General features: G+C 43.0%; 2 protein-coding genes across 15 annotated transcripts in view; one reads left to right on the top strand and one right to left on the bottom strand.

Annotated features, from left to right (window-relative positions):
• The window catches only part of EFCAB6 (EF-hand calcium binding domain 6), a 218,053-nt gene that overhangs the window by 90,617 nt on the left and 109,211 nt on the right, over positions 1-18,225 (bottom strand). The gene's annotated exons all lie outside the window — the stretch shown is intronic.
• On the top strand, positions 14,448-14,879 carry LOC109436465 (small ribosomal subunit protein bS18m-like). 2 transcript variants are annotated; one of them, XM_088795499.1, is made up of 2 exons: positions 14,448-14,599; positions 14,684-14,879. In XM_088795499.1, the coding sequence occupies exons 1-2, from the start codon at positions 14,448-14,450 to the stop codon at positions 14,877-14,879; spliced, it is 348 nt and encodes a 115-aa protein (XP_088651625.1). The 2 variants fall into 2 exon arrangements, with proteins under 2 accessions (XP_088651625.1, XP_088651616.1); XM_088795490.1 differs by having other exon boundaries at positions 14,448-14,879.

The following is an 18,225-nucleotide window of genomic DNA, read 5'->3' as shown; positions in this document are numbered from 1 at the left end:
TTCCTGACGTATGTCTTCTTTCTCAGTCTTCCCTGCCTTCTATGACTCCAATTATACCTGTGCTAGACCTTCTGATGTTGTTCACATGTCCCTGAGGCAGTTCTTTTTTTGTCCTTTTTCTTTCTCTTCTTCATGTGTATAACTTCTATTGATTTACCTTCAAGTTCACTGACTCTCCCTTTTGTTATCTCCATTCTGTGGTTAAACCCATCTGATGAATTTTTTTATTTCAGATATTTTATTTTTCAGTTCTAGAATTTCCCCTTGATTCTTTTCATAAATTCTATTCTCTGCTGAGATTTCCTAAATTTTCATTCATCACATTTTCCTTTACATCACTGAACACAATTATCATAGTTACTTTAAAGACTTAAACTGTTAATTTTAACATCTGCATCATCTCAAGAGTTTTTCCTCTGGAGAAACGTCATGTTTTCCTATTTCTCTGTACATTTAGTAATTTTTTATTGTATCCTAGACATTGTGAATGTTATGGTGTGGAGACTCTGGATTTTATTATATTTCTCCAAAGGATGTTGATTTTTTTGTTTGTTCATTTGTTTGAGCAGGCAGATTTGTTTGCACTCAAACTGAAAAAGACTACGTTTTGGGCAGCAGTTTAAAATCTCAGTTCAGTTCTTTTATCCTTAACTAGGTTACTTGCAATCTGCCCTGTTCTTGTACGGTTAATAGTCAGCCAGAGATCTGGGCAGAATTTATACAAAGAATTTGGAGCACCCACTCTCTGGCTCTCTCCTTTAAAAAAATCTCTTTTTGCTTTCCAGTGGCATTAGTTATCCAGGCTTCTCTCTGCCCTCTGGTTCTTTAGGACAGAAACACTGTTGGTTTTCTATCAGTTTTTTTTTTTTTTTTTTTAAATCTGCCCTATGTAAGCATTCACTCAGGTGAAAAGCTCTAAGAAATGGGGACCTCACCCCATTTTATTCCCATCTTCCAAGAGTTGACTCCCCTCCAGTATCTGGTTGCTTAGTTTCACTTTCCAGGGCCTTAAGGTACTTGGTTATTTGTTTATTTATTTACTTACTAACTTAACACTGTCCAGTGTTTACAGCTGGTATCTCTGGGAAGGTTGGTCTAGTAGGAGCTTATTCAGCTACACTGGGAATGGAATTCCCAGTAATGCTGACTTGGATGCTATAGCAAACACATCCTTAAAACACAGGTATCACCAGCTCAGAGAAAGCTTTCTCAGTCCTCCCCAGACCGGGTGACAAAACTCTCTTGAGCTTTCATAGCCTCTTCTGCTTGCTTCTGCCATAAACAGTCCCTCATACAGGGCCTCACACCAGGCAGCCACCCCACACATTTCTGGTGGATAGAGAAATTACCAGCAAGTCTTTTTTACCTCTGCATCCTACGAACAGATAGTAGCTGCTCAGTAAATGTTAAATGGCAAGAAAAGGAAGACATGTCAATGTGAGGGGCTGTTGGACACTCACACGTCTGGGTGGATCTCGAGTCTGACCCGAGAAGGCAGACAGGTGTGCCAAGTGGTCGTTCAGGCGCGGGTAGGAAGAAGTTAGAGGACCAAGACTACTGCGAGGCGGGGCAAGAGGACAGCTCCCTGTGAGTCAGACAAAAGGAGCTGGGAGGAAAGGGAGGCAGCCTGGGGACTGCGAAGTTGACTAGCTCTTCAGAGCTGCACTGCAGTCACTTCAGACTCCGACATTTCACTGTTTCTCTGTTGTATCAACCATGATATCTCTGTTTTCCTCCCGTTACTACTCCATTGAGTAAATTTTTCCTTTGACAATATCAGTCTGCCTCTGTTAGGGAGAACCAAGGAAAAGATTCATGTTTATACTTAAGCCAGGGACTTAGGGGACACGACCTGAGGAGAAGGTGGAGCTCAAGGGCACAGACTCTGGAGACTGCGTTTTTAACCATTCCTTCCTGGAGAGTCTTTGGCCTAAGTTATTTGTGACAAAACCAAAGAGAACTCTGGGGTTTATTTTTAATGTGTTATATTACTTTCATTTCCTTATACAATCCTTCACAGAAAAAAATGAAACAGGCAAAAAACAAAACAAAACAAAACACAAAAACAAAACCCCAAAACCAAACAAGCCGTCTCTAGAATTTCAGACACAATCCCCCTCCTTACCTTCTATTCCTCTATCCCAACGATACCTGCTAGTCCAGCTCCTCTCCCCTATTAGTCACCACAGGCATCAGAACGCAGGGATGATCTGAGAATTCTAATCACCAAGACTATCTGACCACATATGACTCAGGTACTAGAGATAAGAGTACTATGGCTGGACAAGAACATGGAACATTCAAAATAAATCTGATTTGTACTTGAATAGAAAGTTCAAACTCCATCGGCAGATGCTTCCTTGACACAGGCACACCTCCTTTTGTTCTGCTTCACTTTATTGCAACTCGCAGGTGTTCCATGATGCACAAATTGAGGGTTTGTGGCAGCCCTGCCTCAAGCAAGTCTATAGGTACTGTTTCTCCAACAGCATTTGCTCACTTCAAGTCTCTGTGCCACATGTTGGTAATTCTTGCAATATTTCAAAGTTTTTCATTATGATTACATTTGTTATGGCAATCTGTGATCAGTGATCTTTGCTGTTACTATTATAATTGTTTTGGGGCACCATGCACCGTGACCATATAAGATGGTAAACTTAAACGATAAGTATGTGTGTTCTGACTGCTCCACCGACAGGCTACTCCCCATCTCTCTCCCCCTCCTCAGGCCTCCTTATTCCCTGAGATACAACAATATTGAAATCAGGCCAGTTAATGACCCTACAATGGCCTCTAAGTGTTCAAGTGAAAGGAAGTCATACATCTCTCGCTTTAAATCAAAAGCTAGAAATGATTAAGCTCAGTGAGGAAAGCATGTCGAAAGCTGAGACAGGCTGAAAGCTAAGCCTCGTGCACCAAACAGGTAGCCAAGTTGTTAATGCAAAGAAAATTTTTTTGAAGAAAATTAAAAGTGCTACTTTAGTGAACACACAAATGATAACAAAGCAAAACATACTCACTGCTGATGTGGAGAAAGTTTTAGGGGTCTGGATAGAAGATCAAACCAGCCACAACATCCCTTTAAGCTAAAGCCCAATCCAGAGCAAGGCCCTAACTCTATTCAGTTCTGTGAAGGTTGAGAGAGGTGAGGAAGGTGCAGAAGAAAAATCTGAAGCTGGCGAGGTTGGTTCATGAGGATTAAGGAGAGAAGCCATCTCCACAGCATAAAAGTACAGGTGAAGGAGCCAGTGCTGAGATAAAAGCTGCCATAGTTTTCCAGATGATCTAGTAAGATAATTAGTGAAGGTGGCTACACTACACATGGATTTTCAACGTAGACAAAACAGACTTATAGTGGAAGAAGATGCCATCTAGGGCTTTCATAGTTAGAGAGAAGTCAATACCTGGCTTCAGAGCTTCACAGGACAGGCTGGCTCTCTAGTTAGGGGCTAATGCAGCTGGTGACTTTAAGTCGAAGCCAGTGCTCAGTTACCATCTGTAAATCCCAGGGCCCTTAGGAGTTATGCTAAGTCCACGCTGCCTGTGCTCTATAAATGAAACCACAAAGCCTGGATGGCAGCACATCACTGTACAACATGGCTTACTGAATATTTTAAGCCCACTGCTGAGACCTGCTGCTTAGAAAAAAAGATTCCTTTCAAAATATCACTGTTCATTGACAACACACCTGGTCACCCGAGAGCTCTGATGGAGATGGACATGAGATTAATGTAGTTTGCATGCCTGCTAACAGAGCATCCATTCGGCAGCCCGTGACCAAGGAATCATTTTAACTTTCACGCCTTTTTATTTAAGAAATATATTTTGTAAGGCTATAGCTGAGCAAAATAAGTTACAAACCTTTGGAAAGAATTCACCATTCTAGATGCCATTAAGAACATTCATGAGTCATGGAAAGAGGCCAAAACATCAACATTAACAGGAGTTTGGAAGTTGATGCCAACCCTCATGGATGACTTTGAGAGGAAGTCACTGCAGAGGTGGTGGAAACAGCAAGAGAACTAGAAGCAGAGCCTGAAAATGTGACTGAATGGCTGCAAGCTCATGATCAACCTTGTACGGATGAGGAGCTGCTTCTTGTGGACGAGCACAGAAATGGTTTCTTGAGATGGAATCCACTCCTGGTGAAGAGGCTGTAAAGATTGTTGAAATGACAACAAACGATTTAGAATATCACATAAACTTAGTTGAAAAGCAGCTGCACGGTTTGAAAAGATTGACTCCAACTTTGAAAGAAGCTCTACTGTGGGTAAAATGCTATCAAACAGCATCTCATGTTACAGAGAAACCTTTCATGAAAGGAAGAGCCAATTGACGCGGTAAACTTAATTGCTGGCTTATTTTTAAAAATTGCCACAGCCCCCCCAACCTCCAGCAACCAGCACCCTGATCAGTCAGCAGCCATTAACACTGTGGTAAGACCCTTCATCAGCAAAAAGATGATATATGACTCACAGAAGGCTCAGATGATAGCACTTTTTACCAATAAAGTATTTTTTAAGTTAAGGTATATAAATTTTTAGGCATTACGCGATTGCACACTTAATATACTATAATATAGAATAAATATAACTTGCATATGCCCTGGGAAACCAGAAAATTTGGGTGCCTCACGTTTTTGCAATGTTCTGGAACTGACGTCGCAGCGGTAGCAGTGTACCTGTATTCAGACCCACATGTCTGAGTGTCCATGTGGCCCCAGAAAGACAGTCTTCAAAACGGATGCAAACCTCCGTGAGGGGTATGCATGACGCTGTCGTCACACAGGTAGCAATGTATTTGGTCTGTGATGCAGATAAAGTAACAGGATTTCCGCTTTGTTCCCTGACTGACAGGAGTACCGGGAAGAATGAAATGGAATTTCAAAGGGAGAGGAGCATCTCAGATACAGGCCCCTGGGGAATGTGACGGTGGCGGGGTGTCCAGAGACAGCAGCTCAGATACGGGAGGTAAAGCTGGTGAGCATGTCAAGTACAGAGTCCCGGTGTTAACAGCCTAACGACAAGGGCCAGAGCTGGCCTCTGAGCTGTACATGCTCCTTCCTGACTCCAGGTAGGAATGGAAGCTTCACAAGCGTCACTAAGAGGGAGAATGTGACTGAGGACCTACGAGGTGCCAGCTGCTGTACCGAGTGACTTTAACACATCATCTTATTTAACACGTTATCAACAACTCCTCAACGGAAGGAAGACCGATCCCACCTTACACTGAGGAGATCGAAGGTTAGGAAGGCTAAGTAAGCCGTCCGTGTGCTGGAAAGACACAGCACAGCTGCAAGTGGTGGGACAAAGGTGTGAACACGTGTCAGCCCGACGCCACGAGACAACACCGTCTCATGACTTATAATATTGAGAGAGCCTGAGAGTGTCTCTCACCACTTAGAATGAGGAGCCTGAAGCCCAGCGATGCAAGAGCCTGCCCAGGGTCGCACGTGAGCAGTATGGAGCCCCTCACGTCACTGCACTGGGCGTCACTGCCCAGGGAGGCTTGGCAGTCAGGACAACAAACAACCCAGCACCGGTGACAATCTGACTTAGACCTGAGGCTTCTGGCTCTGACGTCCTGGGCAATGGCGGTTACCTCCGCACAGCGTTCACACTGGGAAGTGTGTCACTCCCATTCAAATGACCCAGCCTGGGCAGCATGCAGGCGACACAGCTGAGACTGGGCCTGGGTGTTCATGTTTGGAACTGGCCTACGGCAGGGACATAGACTCTGTGAGTCAGCTATTGCAGGACAAACCATCCAAGATTTGGTGACTGACAAGCATTGCCTCTCACGGTCATGGGTCTGTAGGTCACGTGCAATTTGGCTGATGTCAGATGCGCTTGGCGCGGCGCCTCCAATTCAGCCTGCAGGTTGGCTGGGCTCCGGGCTGCGGGGTGGGTTTAGGCGTGTTCCACATGCATATGTTCTGGGGACCAAACTGAAGGAACAGTAGCTGCTCGGGCCATATCCCCCACACTCCATGACAAAGAAAGCCACACGACAAAAGCCAACGTCACCGCGTCAGGGAAGCGTGCTCTCTCCCCTGAGATGGGGAACAACGGAGAAGGGATAAGGGGGAGGATGTGCACATGGACTCTAAGGCCCTTTCCAGCTCTTTGAGTCTATGGGATGCTATACATTGGGTGGCAGTGCTGTGGCCACAGGAAACACACCATGATCACAACCCAACCACTCCCCAGAAGCTGAAAAGGACCAGTCCACAGGCTAGATATACCTGGTCTAATTCTGTCCAATCTGTCAGTAATGGTACTGCATCACATTTCCTAAAGCCATCCTTCCGCCAGCCTTAGCGCCCAGCTCTTGACCCTCCAGACAGACCGATGGTTTGTCAATGGCAATCACCAAGTTGTAAAACAGGGGCTTTTTGCTTTTCTCTTTCGCTGCAGGCATGGTGATGACAGTGATGATTTGGTTCCATTTTCTTTTCTTTCTTTTTTTTTAAATTTTATTGGGGAAGGGGAACAGGACTTTATTGGGGAACACTGTGTACTTCCAGGACTTTTTTTTTTCCCAAGTCAAGTTGTTGTCCTTTCAATCTTAGTTGTGGAGGGTGCTGTTCAGCTTCAAGTTGTTGTCCTTTCAGTCTTAGTTGTGGAGGGCGCAGCTCAGCTCCAGGTCCAGTTGCCATTGCTAGTTGCAAGGGGTGCAGCCCACCATCCCTTGTGGGAGTCAACCGGCAACCTTGTGGTTGAGAGGACGCACTCCAACCAACTGAGCCATGGGGGAGCTCAGCGGCAGCTCAGCTCAAGGTGCCGTATTAATCTTAGTTGCAGGGGGCGCTGCCCGCCATACTTACGGGACTCGAGGAATTGAACTGGCAACCTTGTGGTTGACAGCCCACTGGCCTATGTGGGAATCGAACCGCCAACCTTCGGAGTTAGGAGCATGGAGCGCTAACCGCCTGAACCACTGGGCCAGCCCCCGTTTTCTTAAAAATATATTATCCCTGTAGAAACCAACAAGACTACAATTGTGCTTAGATGGCTCAGAATGACAAAATGCTGAACCTACATGCAACCTTCAAAAATGGTGAAATGAGACCGTCTCAGTCTGAGAACACAAGGTAAGGTGATCTGACAACTTTTCAATGTCTAGGGGAATTCAGGTATAACCAGTAAATCAACCAGATGTGTCTCATTTTCGACGCAAATATCCAGAACCTAGCGCATTTTTGCACACATGTAAAATCAGAGTGTTCCATAGGCAAATGAATCCAGGACTTCACTAACAAATTGTGAAGACTGCAGATGAAAGCAGACAAGCCATTCCTCCTTCAGAGGACGCTGTCCTCGCGTCCTGGAAGTCGGACCTATTGTTCAAAGGGCAAGTGGAAACAACCTCTGATGCCCGAACCTGAGCCCAAAGTCAAATGCGGCAGGAAGAAGTGACACTGAACTGCAGCCTCCTCCGCAGGAGCTCCAGGCTCTCTGTCCTCTCCTGTGTGCTCCTTTGTGCTCTCTCTTCTTCGCTTCAAAAGCATGTAGGTTTTTAAGATATAAATTTCAGGCAAGTCCAATTGTGATCTTAATAATGCATTTGAGGGGGTAATTGGATGAAGTTTACATGGGAAAATATAAACCTGGCCTGAGAATAGTTAAGAAAACAGAAAAATGAAGACAAATGAGGAAAGACTTGTTTTTAAACACATAGTGCATTGGTATAGAAATAGGTGTATATCAATATAACAAAATGGGAATTTTCAGATGTAGAAATTCAGTACAATGAGAATTTCACAGATGAGACAGGTAACAGTTCCATTCAGTGGGAAAATGTAGAACAGCCCGATTTTGTACCATGTGCAAAAATTAATTCCATATGGATTAAGCATTTCCATTTTAAAAACAAAACAATAAAAATTCTTGCAAGAAAGTCTAGGAGGTTATCAGTAAAACATGGGAAGAAGAGTGGAGGGTAGAGGAATGACACTTTATTAACCAAGACTACAAGCCCGGAAATTTACTTTTTTTAAAAAGAAAAAAGGAACAAAGGTAGGAAGATAGACAAATTTGGTTGTACAAAAACTTAAAATATTCTAATGGCCGAAAGATACACTAAAAAAAAAAAAGAGAAAAAAAAAGACAAATGAGACATTTGAAAATACACTGGTAGTGCAGAAAATAAGGAGCTGACAAATTACTAATTAATTCACCAGGTTTTTCTGAACAACTGTATGTTAGGCGCTGGGAAAGGCACAAGGACAAGAGGGAAAACAACGGCTCAGTCCCTGACGTCACGTGCCAGGCCCCGTTCACAGAGTTTGCATATTGTATGGGGATGAAATGTGTCCCCCAAAAAGATATGTTGAAGTCTTACCCCCTGGTTTCTGCGACTGTGACCTTTAATGGAAATAGGGCCTTGGCAGGTGTCATACAGGATTAGTGTGTCCTTATAAGAGGGAAACGTGGACACAGATACACAGAGAGGAGAACTGCAAGTGGAGACACAGAGACACACAAGAAAGAGGACAGAGGCTGCAGTGACGCAGCTACAAAGCAAAGGAATGCGAGAATTGCCAGCTGCTCCCCTCCCCCGAATCTAGTACAGGCAAGGAAGGGTGGGTCCGCTGCAACCCCCAGAGGGAGCAGACTCTGCTGACACCAGATTGTGGACTTCCAGCCTCCAGAACTACGACAGAATAAATGTCTGTTGTTTTAAACCAGCCAGTTTGTGATAATTTGTTACCAATTCCTAGGAAACCAATACATATATATTAGCTCTTTTAATCCTGATAACAATCCTATGACATAGCTACTTCTACAGTCTCCACTTTAGGAAGCTGAGGCCCAAGGTCACATAGTTATTAAGTGCAGAGCTGGGACTTGAACCTGGCAGTCTGGCTCCAGAGTCAACGTGGTGAACCACAACACTGCAATGCTGTTGAGTATCGATTGGGTTCATGAACAAATATGTATTGAACACTTACTTTGTGCTGAGCACTGTTTTAGATGCTGGAGACAGAGCAGAGAATGAAAAGGACAAAGACAGCTGCCCTTGTCAAGTGTCCATCTCAGTGAGGGAGACAGCAGTGCCTTCAGGAGAGAGCCAGGCTTGAGCTGGTGCAACTGGAAAAGTGTCAGAAAAGAGCGGGAACTGGGAGAGTAAGGCTGGCATCAGGTTACAAGAGATACAGAGCCTAAGGAAGGAGAAAGTCCCAGGGGTAAAAATCCAGAGGATGAGGGATAAACTGGGAGTCCTGGGCTTCTTATGAAAACAGGAAACATGACAATGTCTATCTATAGTAAACAAATATCTCATAAATTGACAGGAGGGCAAAAGATATAAATAGGCAACTCACAGAAGAACAAATCCTAATGACCCTCTCCCAAAGAGTAAATTCTCTAGTAGTCTGGGAAATAAATGCAAATTAAAGTTAACATGAGCAATCACTTTAAAGGTATCTGCCCAGCAAAAATTAAAGAGCGATAATTACTATTGCTAACAGGGTTAGAGAAAAGGTACTTTCATTCACAGCTACTAAAAATATGGTATACTACAGTATTGTTGTTTTTTTAAAAAAACAAACAGTCAACATGTGTTAAAATTAAAACTATATTATCTTAGAGCGAGCAATCCTATTGCTGGCAATCCATTCCATAGAAATAAAAACAAAGGCATCAATATGTAAAGACACAAAAAGATTGTTCAGAGATAGAAAAAGAAGAAAAAAAGAAGTGAATGTCCTTCAAAAAGTGAAGGGTTGGTGTTCAGCTTGCAGAAGATCTATGCTTCTGCTGAGGACAAACAGAAAAGCCAGATAAAATACAAAAACATCTGAATGGCACATTAGAGAGCTGCTGAGGCAACCAGGCCTCAAAGGTACAAAAATCTGAGAGCAGGAGGAATCTGAGGAGAAGTGAGCCCTTCACCCATTCTGGGAGCAGGGCAAGAGGCTTAGGATGGGGGCTGGTGGCCCGGGCAGACTGTCACTATTAGCACAGAGAGAGACAAGCAGAGCTTGTGACAAACTCATGGGACTACAGTGACCAAAATTAGAGACTGGATTGGCCAGATTCCTAGTGAGAAGGGAAAAGAGGAGAACTGAGCCCAGTTTTCCCCTCAAGATATTTGTTGAATTCAGAAGCCATGTGGGTCAGAAGACTAAAAATCATGGCAGAAAGCCTCTGAAAAGAAGAAGGAACTTCTTTTGTCACCTTGTGGTCCTGAGGAAACAAAGGTTAGAGTTCAGGATTTTTCAAGGGCAGTGGCTCAGAGAATAACATAGGTTCTGGGTTTAAAACTTTAGAGGCTACACCCCAGGAACAGCAGATTTTTTTTGTTTTCTCTTGTTTTCATTTTAAGGCAAATGGAGCCTTGAGAAACTGCAATCCAACCTCAAATCAACTCAGTCCCTAACTGGATTAAGATCATCAGGCCCCATTCTATCTGCCTAGCAAAGGAAAGCATGACCCATTACCTAGAGCTTCTCAATTTTCTTAACATAATATCTGACAATCAATAAAAATCTATCTGGCATGCCGAGAGAGAGGACCATGTGACCCAAAGTCAAGGGGAAAAAGAGACAATAGAAAAAGATCTACAGGTGATCCAGATACTGGAGTTGGCAGAAAAAAAGATTTTTAAATAGTTATAAATACATTTAAGAAAATACAGGAATATGCTGAGACAATAGAAGAACAGACACAGATATGGAATATATTAAAAATAAGCAAATAGACATCCCACAATGGAAAAAAATACTAAAATTAAAAGTTATATGAATAAAATTTACCACAGGTTGGGAAAAGCAGAACATAGGATTAACAAACTGGAAGACAGGTCAATGGAACATACTGGGACTGAAGCACTGAGAGAAACAGGATGGAAAGGACATAGAAGAGTGAAAGAGACATGTGGGATATTGTGAGCCAGTGTAACATACGAGGACAGGGAGAATGGAGCATAAGAAAAGGAAAAGAGATAATGGTTGAGAATTTTTCACAAAATTTTTGATTAAACACATCAACCCACAGTTTCAAGATGAACTGCAAACCCCAGCAGGATGCATACAAGGAAAGGCACAACCAGGCACAAATAGTTACGTTGCTGAAATACAAAGACAAAAATCTTAGAAGCTGCTGAAGAAAACAAGATACATTACATTCAAAGGAGCAACAATAAGACTGGTGGTTTATTTATCAACAGAACTGACAGAAACCAGAAGACAATGGAATGATATCTTCTAAATGCTAGGAGCAAATAATTGCCAACCTACAATTCCATTTCCAGCTAAAATATCTTTAAAACATAAGAGTGAATTCTGCTTTCAGGTTCAATCTGTAAAGAGCTTGGAAGTCATCACTTCCATCCTTACAAGAAAAAAGCTGTACAAACTGAAAATCAATGACTTTTCTTAGACCCATCAGAGAAATCTGAAATCTGGAGAGACAGGTATGAACACAGAGAGTCACAGCCAAGAGCAGATTGCTGGGAGCAGAAGCCAATGCTGCCACAAACTGGGGGGAACACGTACGTGGTTCTTTGACAAACTGCTAGAGGCTGAGGGAGGATGAGCTGAGGAACGAGAAACCGGGGGCTCGGTCTTGGGGGGAGGGGCACACTTGGATTTTATCACCAGGAACTTCACCAGGTTCTCAAGGTGAACATTCCAAGAAAAATCCCCTGGTGTGTCAGGCAAATTAAACCCTCCAAAAGTTGAAGCAAGTAGGAGAAAAGAAATAATAAAGATAAGAGTAGAAATCAACGAAATAGAATGTAGACAAGCAATAGAGGAAACCAATGAAACACAGCTTGTTTTATAAAAAGATCAATAAAAGTGATAAACCTCTAGCCAGACTATTCAAGAAACAAAGCGAAAAGATAAAAACAATTACCAATATCAGGAGTGAGAAACGAAATATTATTAAGGATTACACAGACATTTAAAGGATAATGAGGCATAAGTCTGTACTCATATAAATAAATGATTGAATAAATTAATAAATGGATAGAAGAGACAAATCTCCCATGCAGAAGAATTTCAAATAATTTATGTAGCTATTCTGCCGTGAAGGAGGTGGAACATAATAATTTCCCCTCCATAAGTGTGGGCTGAGCAAGGACAACAGTATGGAAAGAGAGAGAGAAAAGAAGTTTACAGTGGAGAGAAGCCTGACACACCTCAGCCAGGTGATCAAGGTCAACATCAACGTGACCAGCATCAGGATGCTGACAGCACGTGCTCTGATGTGATGTGATGTGATGTGATGTGATGTGATGTGATGTGATGTGATGTGATGTGATGTGATGAGAAGGGCACTTTACCTCCATGCTCTTCCTCCCCAAAACATTACTCCCAGTCTAATCAAGAGAAAAATATCAGACAAATCCCAGTAGAGGGATATTCTACAAAGTATCTGACCAGTAATCCTCAAAACTGTCAAGATTATCAAAAACAAGGAACGTCTGAGAAATTGTCACAGCCCAGAGAAGTCTCAGAAGACATAACAGCTAAATGTAACGTGGGATCCTGAATGGAATCGTGGACAGAAAAAGGACGTGAGGTAAAAACTAAGGAAATCTGAGTAAACTATGAAAATGCAGAGAGCTGGTTGCTGCTACACTTGAACTCTAAGAAGGACAAAAGGGAGGTCTTTAGGCAAAGTGAAAATGAGCCCAGGTGCAAACATAAAGATGTAAGAGGGAAAGAACAAAGCAAGGGTAATATGTACATACATATGACAGCTTTTTTCCTATAAAAATAATAATAGTATCTTGTGGGATTTAACACATATGTAAAATGTAAATGCATGGCAGCAATAACACAAAAGATTGGAAGGGATAAATGAAATTAGAATATTTTTTTATATCTAGCAATGTTAGGGGAGTGATAAAGATAGTTTATATTTAACTACATGCAGTAAGATAAGGGTACGTGTTGCAATCACTACTGTAGCCACAGTAAGAAGGACAGAAGAATGTACTCACCAGTAAGCTAATAGAGGGGAAAACAGAATAATAGAAATAGCCGAATAATCTAAAAGAAGGTAAGAAAAGGCAGAGACAGAAACATGAGACAGCTGGGTCAAAGAGAAAAAACAGTAAGACAATAGATATAAAACAACCCTATCAGTAATTAAATATAAAATGGACTGAATACTCCAGGTAGAAGACTGTCGCACTACATCTTTTAAAATATCAGCTATGCTGCCCTTAAAACAGACTTACTTTAAATATAAGCACCCAGAAAGTTTGAAGTAAAGGGATAGAAAAGAATATACTATGCTAACACGAATCAAAAGAAAGCTGAAGTAACTATATTATTATCAGACAAAAATAGGCTTGAAGGCATGTAACATTACTCTGTATCGAGAGAGTCATGTCATAATGATAAAGGAGACAATTCATAGGAAGTTTCAGCAATTCTGAATCTATGTATACCCAATAATTTAGCTTCAAAGTGAATAAAGCAACAATCAACAGAATAAAAGTGGATCGCACTAGACAAATCCACAATATACTTCAATACACTTCTCTCAATAGCTAATGGGATGAGCAGGCAAAAATTTGATAAGGATATAGAAGTTCTGAAAAACACCGTTAATATAATCAACCTAAATGACATACTTAGAAAACTGAAGGTCCATGATGGAGTACACATTCTTTTCAAGTGTTTATGGAACATTTGCCAAAACTATCTATATGCTGGGTTATAATCCAGTCCCCAATACCTCAAAGGATTGGTTGAAGTCATCTAGACTTTAGAATGTATTCTCTCATTACAATGGAACCAACTTTAAAATCAATAATAAAAGGGAAACTAGAAAAATCCCAACTGTTTGGAAATTAAGTAACACTCCTTCAAAATAAACCATTAGGGAAAAAAATCAAAAGGAATATTATGAAATATTTTGAATCAAATGATAATGAAAATATGACATACTGAACTTGTATGATATGGCTAAGCCTGTACCTAGAGGGCAATGTATAGCCGTTAATTCATACATTAGAGAAATAAAGGCTAAAAAGCAATGATCTAACATTCTATCTCAAGAAATTAGAAAAAAGGAAATTGAATCTCAATCAAGTAGAAGGGAGAGAAGAATCAAGGTAACAACAAAAATAAAGAACTATAAAACAGATATACAAGAAAAAAATAACAGTACAAATAAAGTTGTTACTACCATTATCTCCCTGAAAAGAAGACCTAGCCAGACAATCAGCATCTTTTGGAGCAAAAATTAATATAAGACCCGGTCTTATCTTACTATAATATAAGACTGGGTCTTACATAATATAACATAAGACCAGATCTTATATTAATTTTTGCTCCAAAAGACGCATTAGAGCTGATGGTCTGGCTGGGTCTTATTTTGGGGTAAACACGGTAATAGAACTGACGAATTTCAACTGCTTCTGGATAGGATGGAATAATTCATAGCAAGCAAACATTCTCATTGAAGGAAGAGGAGTGAGGAACCATGGTCGCTGTGGTTGCTGTTGGCAGTAGTCTAGGGAGGAAAAAGTTGACCCACTTCATAACGGCTATTGTCTGCATCCCAAATCGCGGAAATCACATGGTGCTGAGGAGAAGTTGTTCACAATATAAACAGGTAACCAGCAATGAGGACCTGCCCACTCCAATGGAAAATCCTTATAAGGAACCTCTTAAAAAGTGTATCTTAGGTGGAAAATGTGTAGATTATAAGACTGTGCAGCTTTTGTCCCGGTTTATTTCTCCATTTACTGGATGCATTTATGGAAGGCTCCTAACAGGTCTTTGTGGGGAGAAACAAAAAGAAATTACAAAAGTGACTGAAAGAGCTCAAATGATGGGTTTTGTGCCAGTTACATACAAAGATCCCGTGTATCTCAAAGACCCTGAAGTTCGTAATATCAAATATCGGGAGTAAATTATCTGACGTTATCATCAATAAGCTTATTTTTACAATTAAAAAAAAACAGAAAAAAAAACATTCTCATTGAAAAAAGTAGAAAAGCCCAATCGATTACAAAATAAGAAAAAGGGATCAGATCAGAGAGCTGAGGAAGCCATAATGTCGTTTAAAGGGATTACAATTCCAAGGTGAGAAGAACCTGTCAGAGGCAAACTGAGCCTATGCAACCGCATTTTCCCTGGGAACAGCTGAGGATTGTGGCAGTAGACGTGAGGCTGGGAAATAGGGTTGGGCCAGGCAGAGGGCCACTCCAGCAGAGTGTTGGCTAGTTGTGTGGCCACATTGGAGACACGAGGGGTAGGCTGGTTTCCCCTTCCAGACTTCTGCTGACTGCTGGAAATTCTTGGGGCTAAAATTGAAGTTGAAAACTTTTGAAAAGCAGAATGCAAGTCCCCACACTGTGTTACTTAGGAGACAGAACCCCTCCCCACCACCAGAAAGGCCAGGACAACACAAAGGCAAACACAGAAGTCCTAGGGGGCGTGTCAGCTGACACCAAGGGTCTGCAACTGCTCCTGCTCTGAGAGCGGCCACAAGAGAGTCCAGCTTTGGCGTCTGGCAGAGGGTTGTTGCCAGAAGACAGAGAAACACTAATAAATGCATACTTTTGATGGTTATATGGGACTTGGACCAATAACACTGAAGATGTGAGGTAACTCGAACGTACAGCTGGTCACCCCTGAAAACATCTGCAAGACTGGGAAGCTGTAACAGGAAGCTAAAGCACTAAGTCTGCGGATTTAGCTCCCCACGGGTCACTGGCACATCCTGTCCCCACCAGGCATTCTCAGCAGCAGGGTACCTCATCTGTTTTCCCTCAGGGTTTTCTTACCCTAGCCATAAGCCCCCTGAACAAGGCTGGAGAACCAGTGCTCCGTGTGCGAAGCCGAGCGGGCCTCCAAGCTCCTCTCTGCCCCAGTAGTCAAAATGCAAAGTGGTGCTGAAAGCCCCAAAAGGGTAAATGTGGGGAGATGACCCCTAGCGATTTCCCACTCGCTCTCTGGGCCTCTGACATTGGGTGCGTATATGGGTCTCTTATTATGAAAGTTTGTTTGTTCCCTTATTTTTGTGTTTTTCCCCTCACATAATATATAAAGAAGAGTTTTAAAAATACCTGTTTTATTTACCAGAGTTGTGTGCTCCCAGTAAAAGATTTAAAACCAGATGAATGAAAATATTTAATACTTGACTTTAAAAAAAAGAAAAACGTAATCTGCCCAGTCACCATAGTCATTTGGTTTGCTTATCTGCACCTTAGGGCTGGGAGACGTTCAGCGGCATTCTTGGGGCTCGGTTTCCATGGGGTCCCTGCCCCCTCTTTGGGGAAGACATATGCAATTAGGAAGTGATGGTGGAGGGTGGGGACAGGGCAGGCCCCCAGAACTGTGAGCCTGACCAGCACCCGAGAGGAGGTGCTCTGCTGGGAGGAAGAAGGAAACCTCAGCCACTCCAAAGCAAGGGCAGGCGTAAGGCGCCGGGAATCTGGGCTGCTGGGGTGGGCTGTCCCAGACTCGTGCCTCCAGGACACAGGGAGGGGGGTGGGTGATCGGTAAGTTTGCTGAGGAGCTCTGCAGCCTGGCGTCTGTCTCCAGAGGCCTTGGCTGGGCCTCCGGAGACAGGACTGAGAACAGCAGTGAGCTGTACAACGCTCAGCGTGTTTACTGAGGGTGAAGAATAAGAGTCCCTTCAGGAACAGCCAATTACAGGGAACTGGGATTGTAACGCGCCCTCGAATTCCGGAGGGAGGGAACAGCTCGGTTAGTCTAATCACGCCAGTAGACTACTCTTGGCTTGTGTGTCCTTGGGTCCTTTGTCATTTTGTCTTCCCCATGGGTCCCTGGCACCACGCAATGAAACCCCTGTTTGATCCATGTCCCCATGTGGCTGAGTCCTAACCAAGTGTGCAACAGCCTTCTTCAAAACGTGTACTGAGAAAAAGGCTGACAGAGACTGTTCGACTTGCCTGCCTCATACATATTGTCTCCGTCTCCCGCGGGAAAAGCACCTTGCTTTTTCTGGATGTAGTAATGTATGCAGCCAAGAATTATATATACGTATATAGAGCCATATCCATGGAACACAGACCTGGTCAATAAAATGAAGCTGCTGGGAGAAGCTGCTAAGAAAGCCCTTTAAAAAAAGAAAGACTTGCGTAGCTCAGGCCTGTTGCCCTTCCCTTTCCCCCTTCTTTATGCCTGAAATGTGTGTAGTGGCTGGTGCTCCAGCAGCCACCTTGCATGCGTGAGGACGAGACTGAAAGAGCCGGAAACCTGAAGCAGCCTGGGTCTCAGAAGACACGGTGGAGCGGCTCCACTGGCCCTGTACAGACAACTCTGGACTCCTTGTCATGAGGGAGAAAAACACCTGCCTCTCTTATTTAAGACACTGTTTTGGGGGTTGCTGCTGCCAATTCAGCATGTGAAGGAGGGAGAAGGGAAGAAAAAGTACTTAGAGAAGGAATTTAAAGATTCTAGATCACCCTCAAGTTCAAACACAGTTTTCCTGCAACACTAACCAGTTCTTGACTCATTTTTTAAAACAAAATGACAACATGCAAAAGTCACAGGGTATGTGGTACAATGGCCAGAGCACTGGGAGAGGGAGACTTCCTGGGAGAAAGAACATGCTTTACAGGACTGTTGTGAGGAATGATGTAATATACGACCAGGTCTAGCACAATTCCAGAAACAGTACCTTTCCCCGCCCCCCACAGAAATTACACATTAACCATGAAACGCACACCGAGTTCGTTAAAACCTGCATAGCTCTGTCTCTGTCAGGACTGTCAAGTCAGTGTGGTGTCACTGGTTGTCTCCCATTAATCAGAAACTCTAACATCTCCTACATTAGAGAGCGAAAAAAGGGGGGAAGACAGATTGTTAACAAACAGAATTCGCAGAGCCGACGAAATCTTCCTGACCACGGTGGTGAAAACCTGTAATAGTCTCTCAGGATGACAATGCAGGGCTCCATGGATTTGGCGACTCAGAGTTACCGCCTAACTCCAGACTCCCCCGGCTCTCCCTCAAAGACCTGGGTGGCCAACCCCTCTGCCCTCGCCACAGGCAAGGCAATAGACAGCTGGTGAGGATAAATAATTAGTGCTTCTAATTTAGAACACAAGGTACGCAGGCAACACGCAGCGCTGCCTCCATCTCAATGATCAACAACTGTACACACACCTAATTGGCAGCAGGTACAGGGAGTCGGCGCTCCCCCCCCCATCCCCGGGGAGGAAACTGCAGCCACTTCACTACATAATTGGTGAGACACAGATTTGGGGGATGAGAAGATGAAGAAC

Source organism: Rhinolophus sinicus, chromosome 1 (genome assembly GCF_057876585.1).
Source record: "Rhinolophus sinicus isolate RSI-liver-muscle chromosome 1, RSI-T2T, whole genome shotgun sequence".
NCBI classification, from domain to species: Eukaryota; Metazoa; Chordata; class Mammalia; order Chiroptera; family Rhinolophidae; genus Rhinolophus; species Rhinolophus sinicus.
This window is presented reverse-complemented; position numbering and strand designations above follow the sequence as displayed.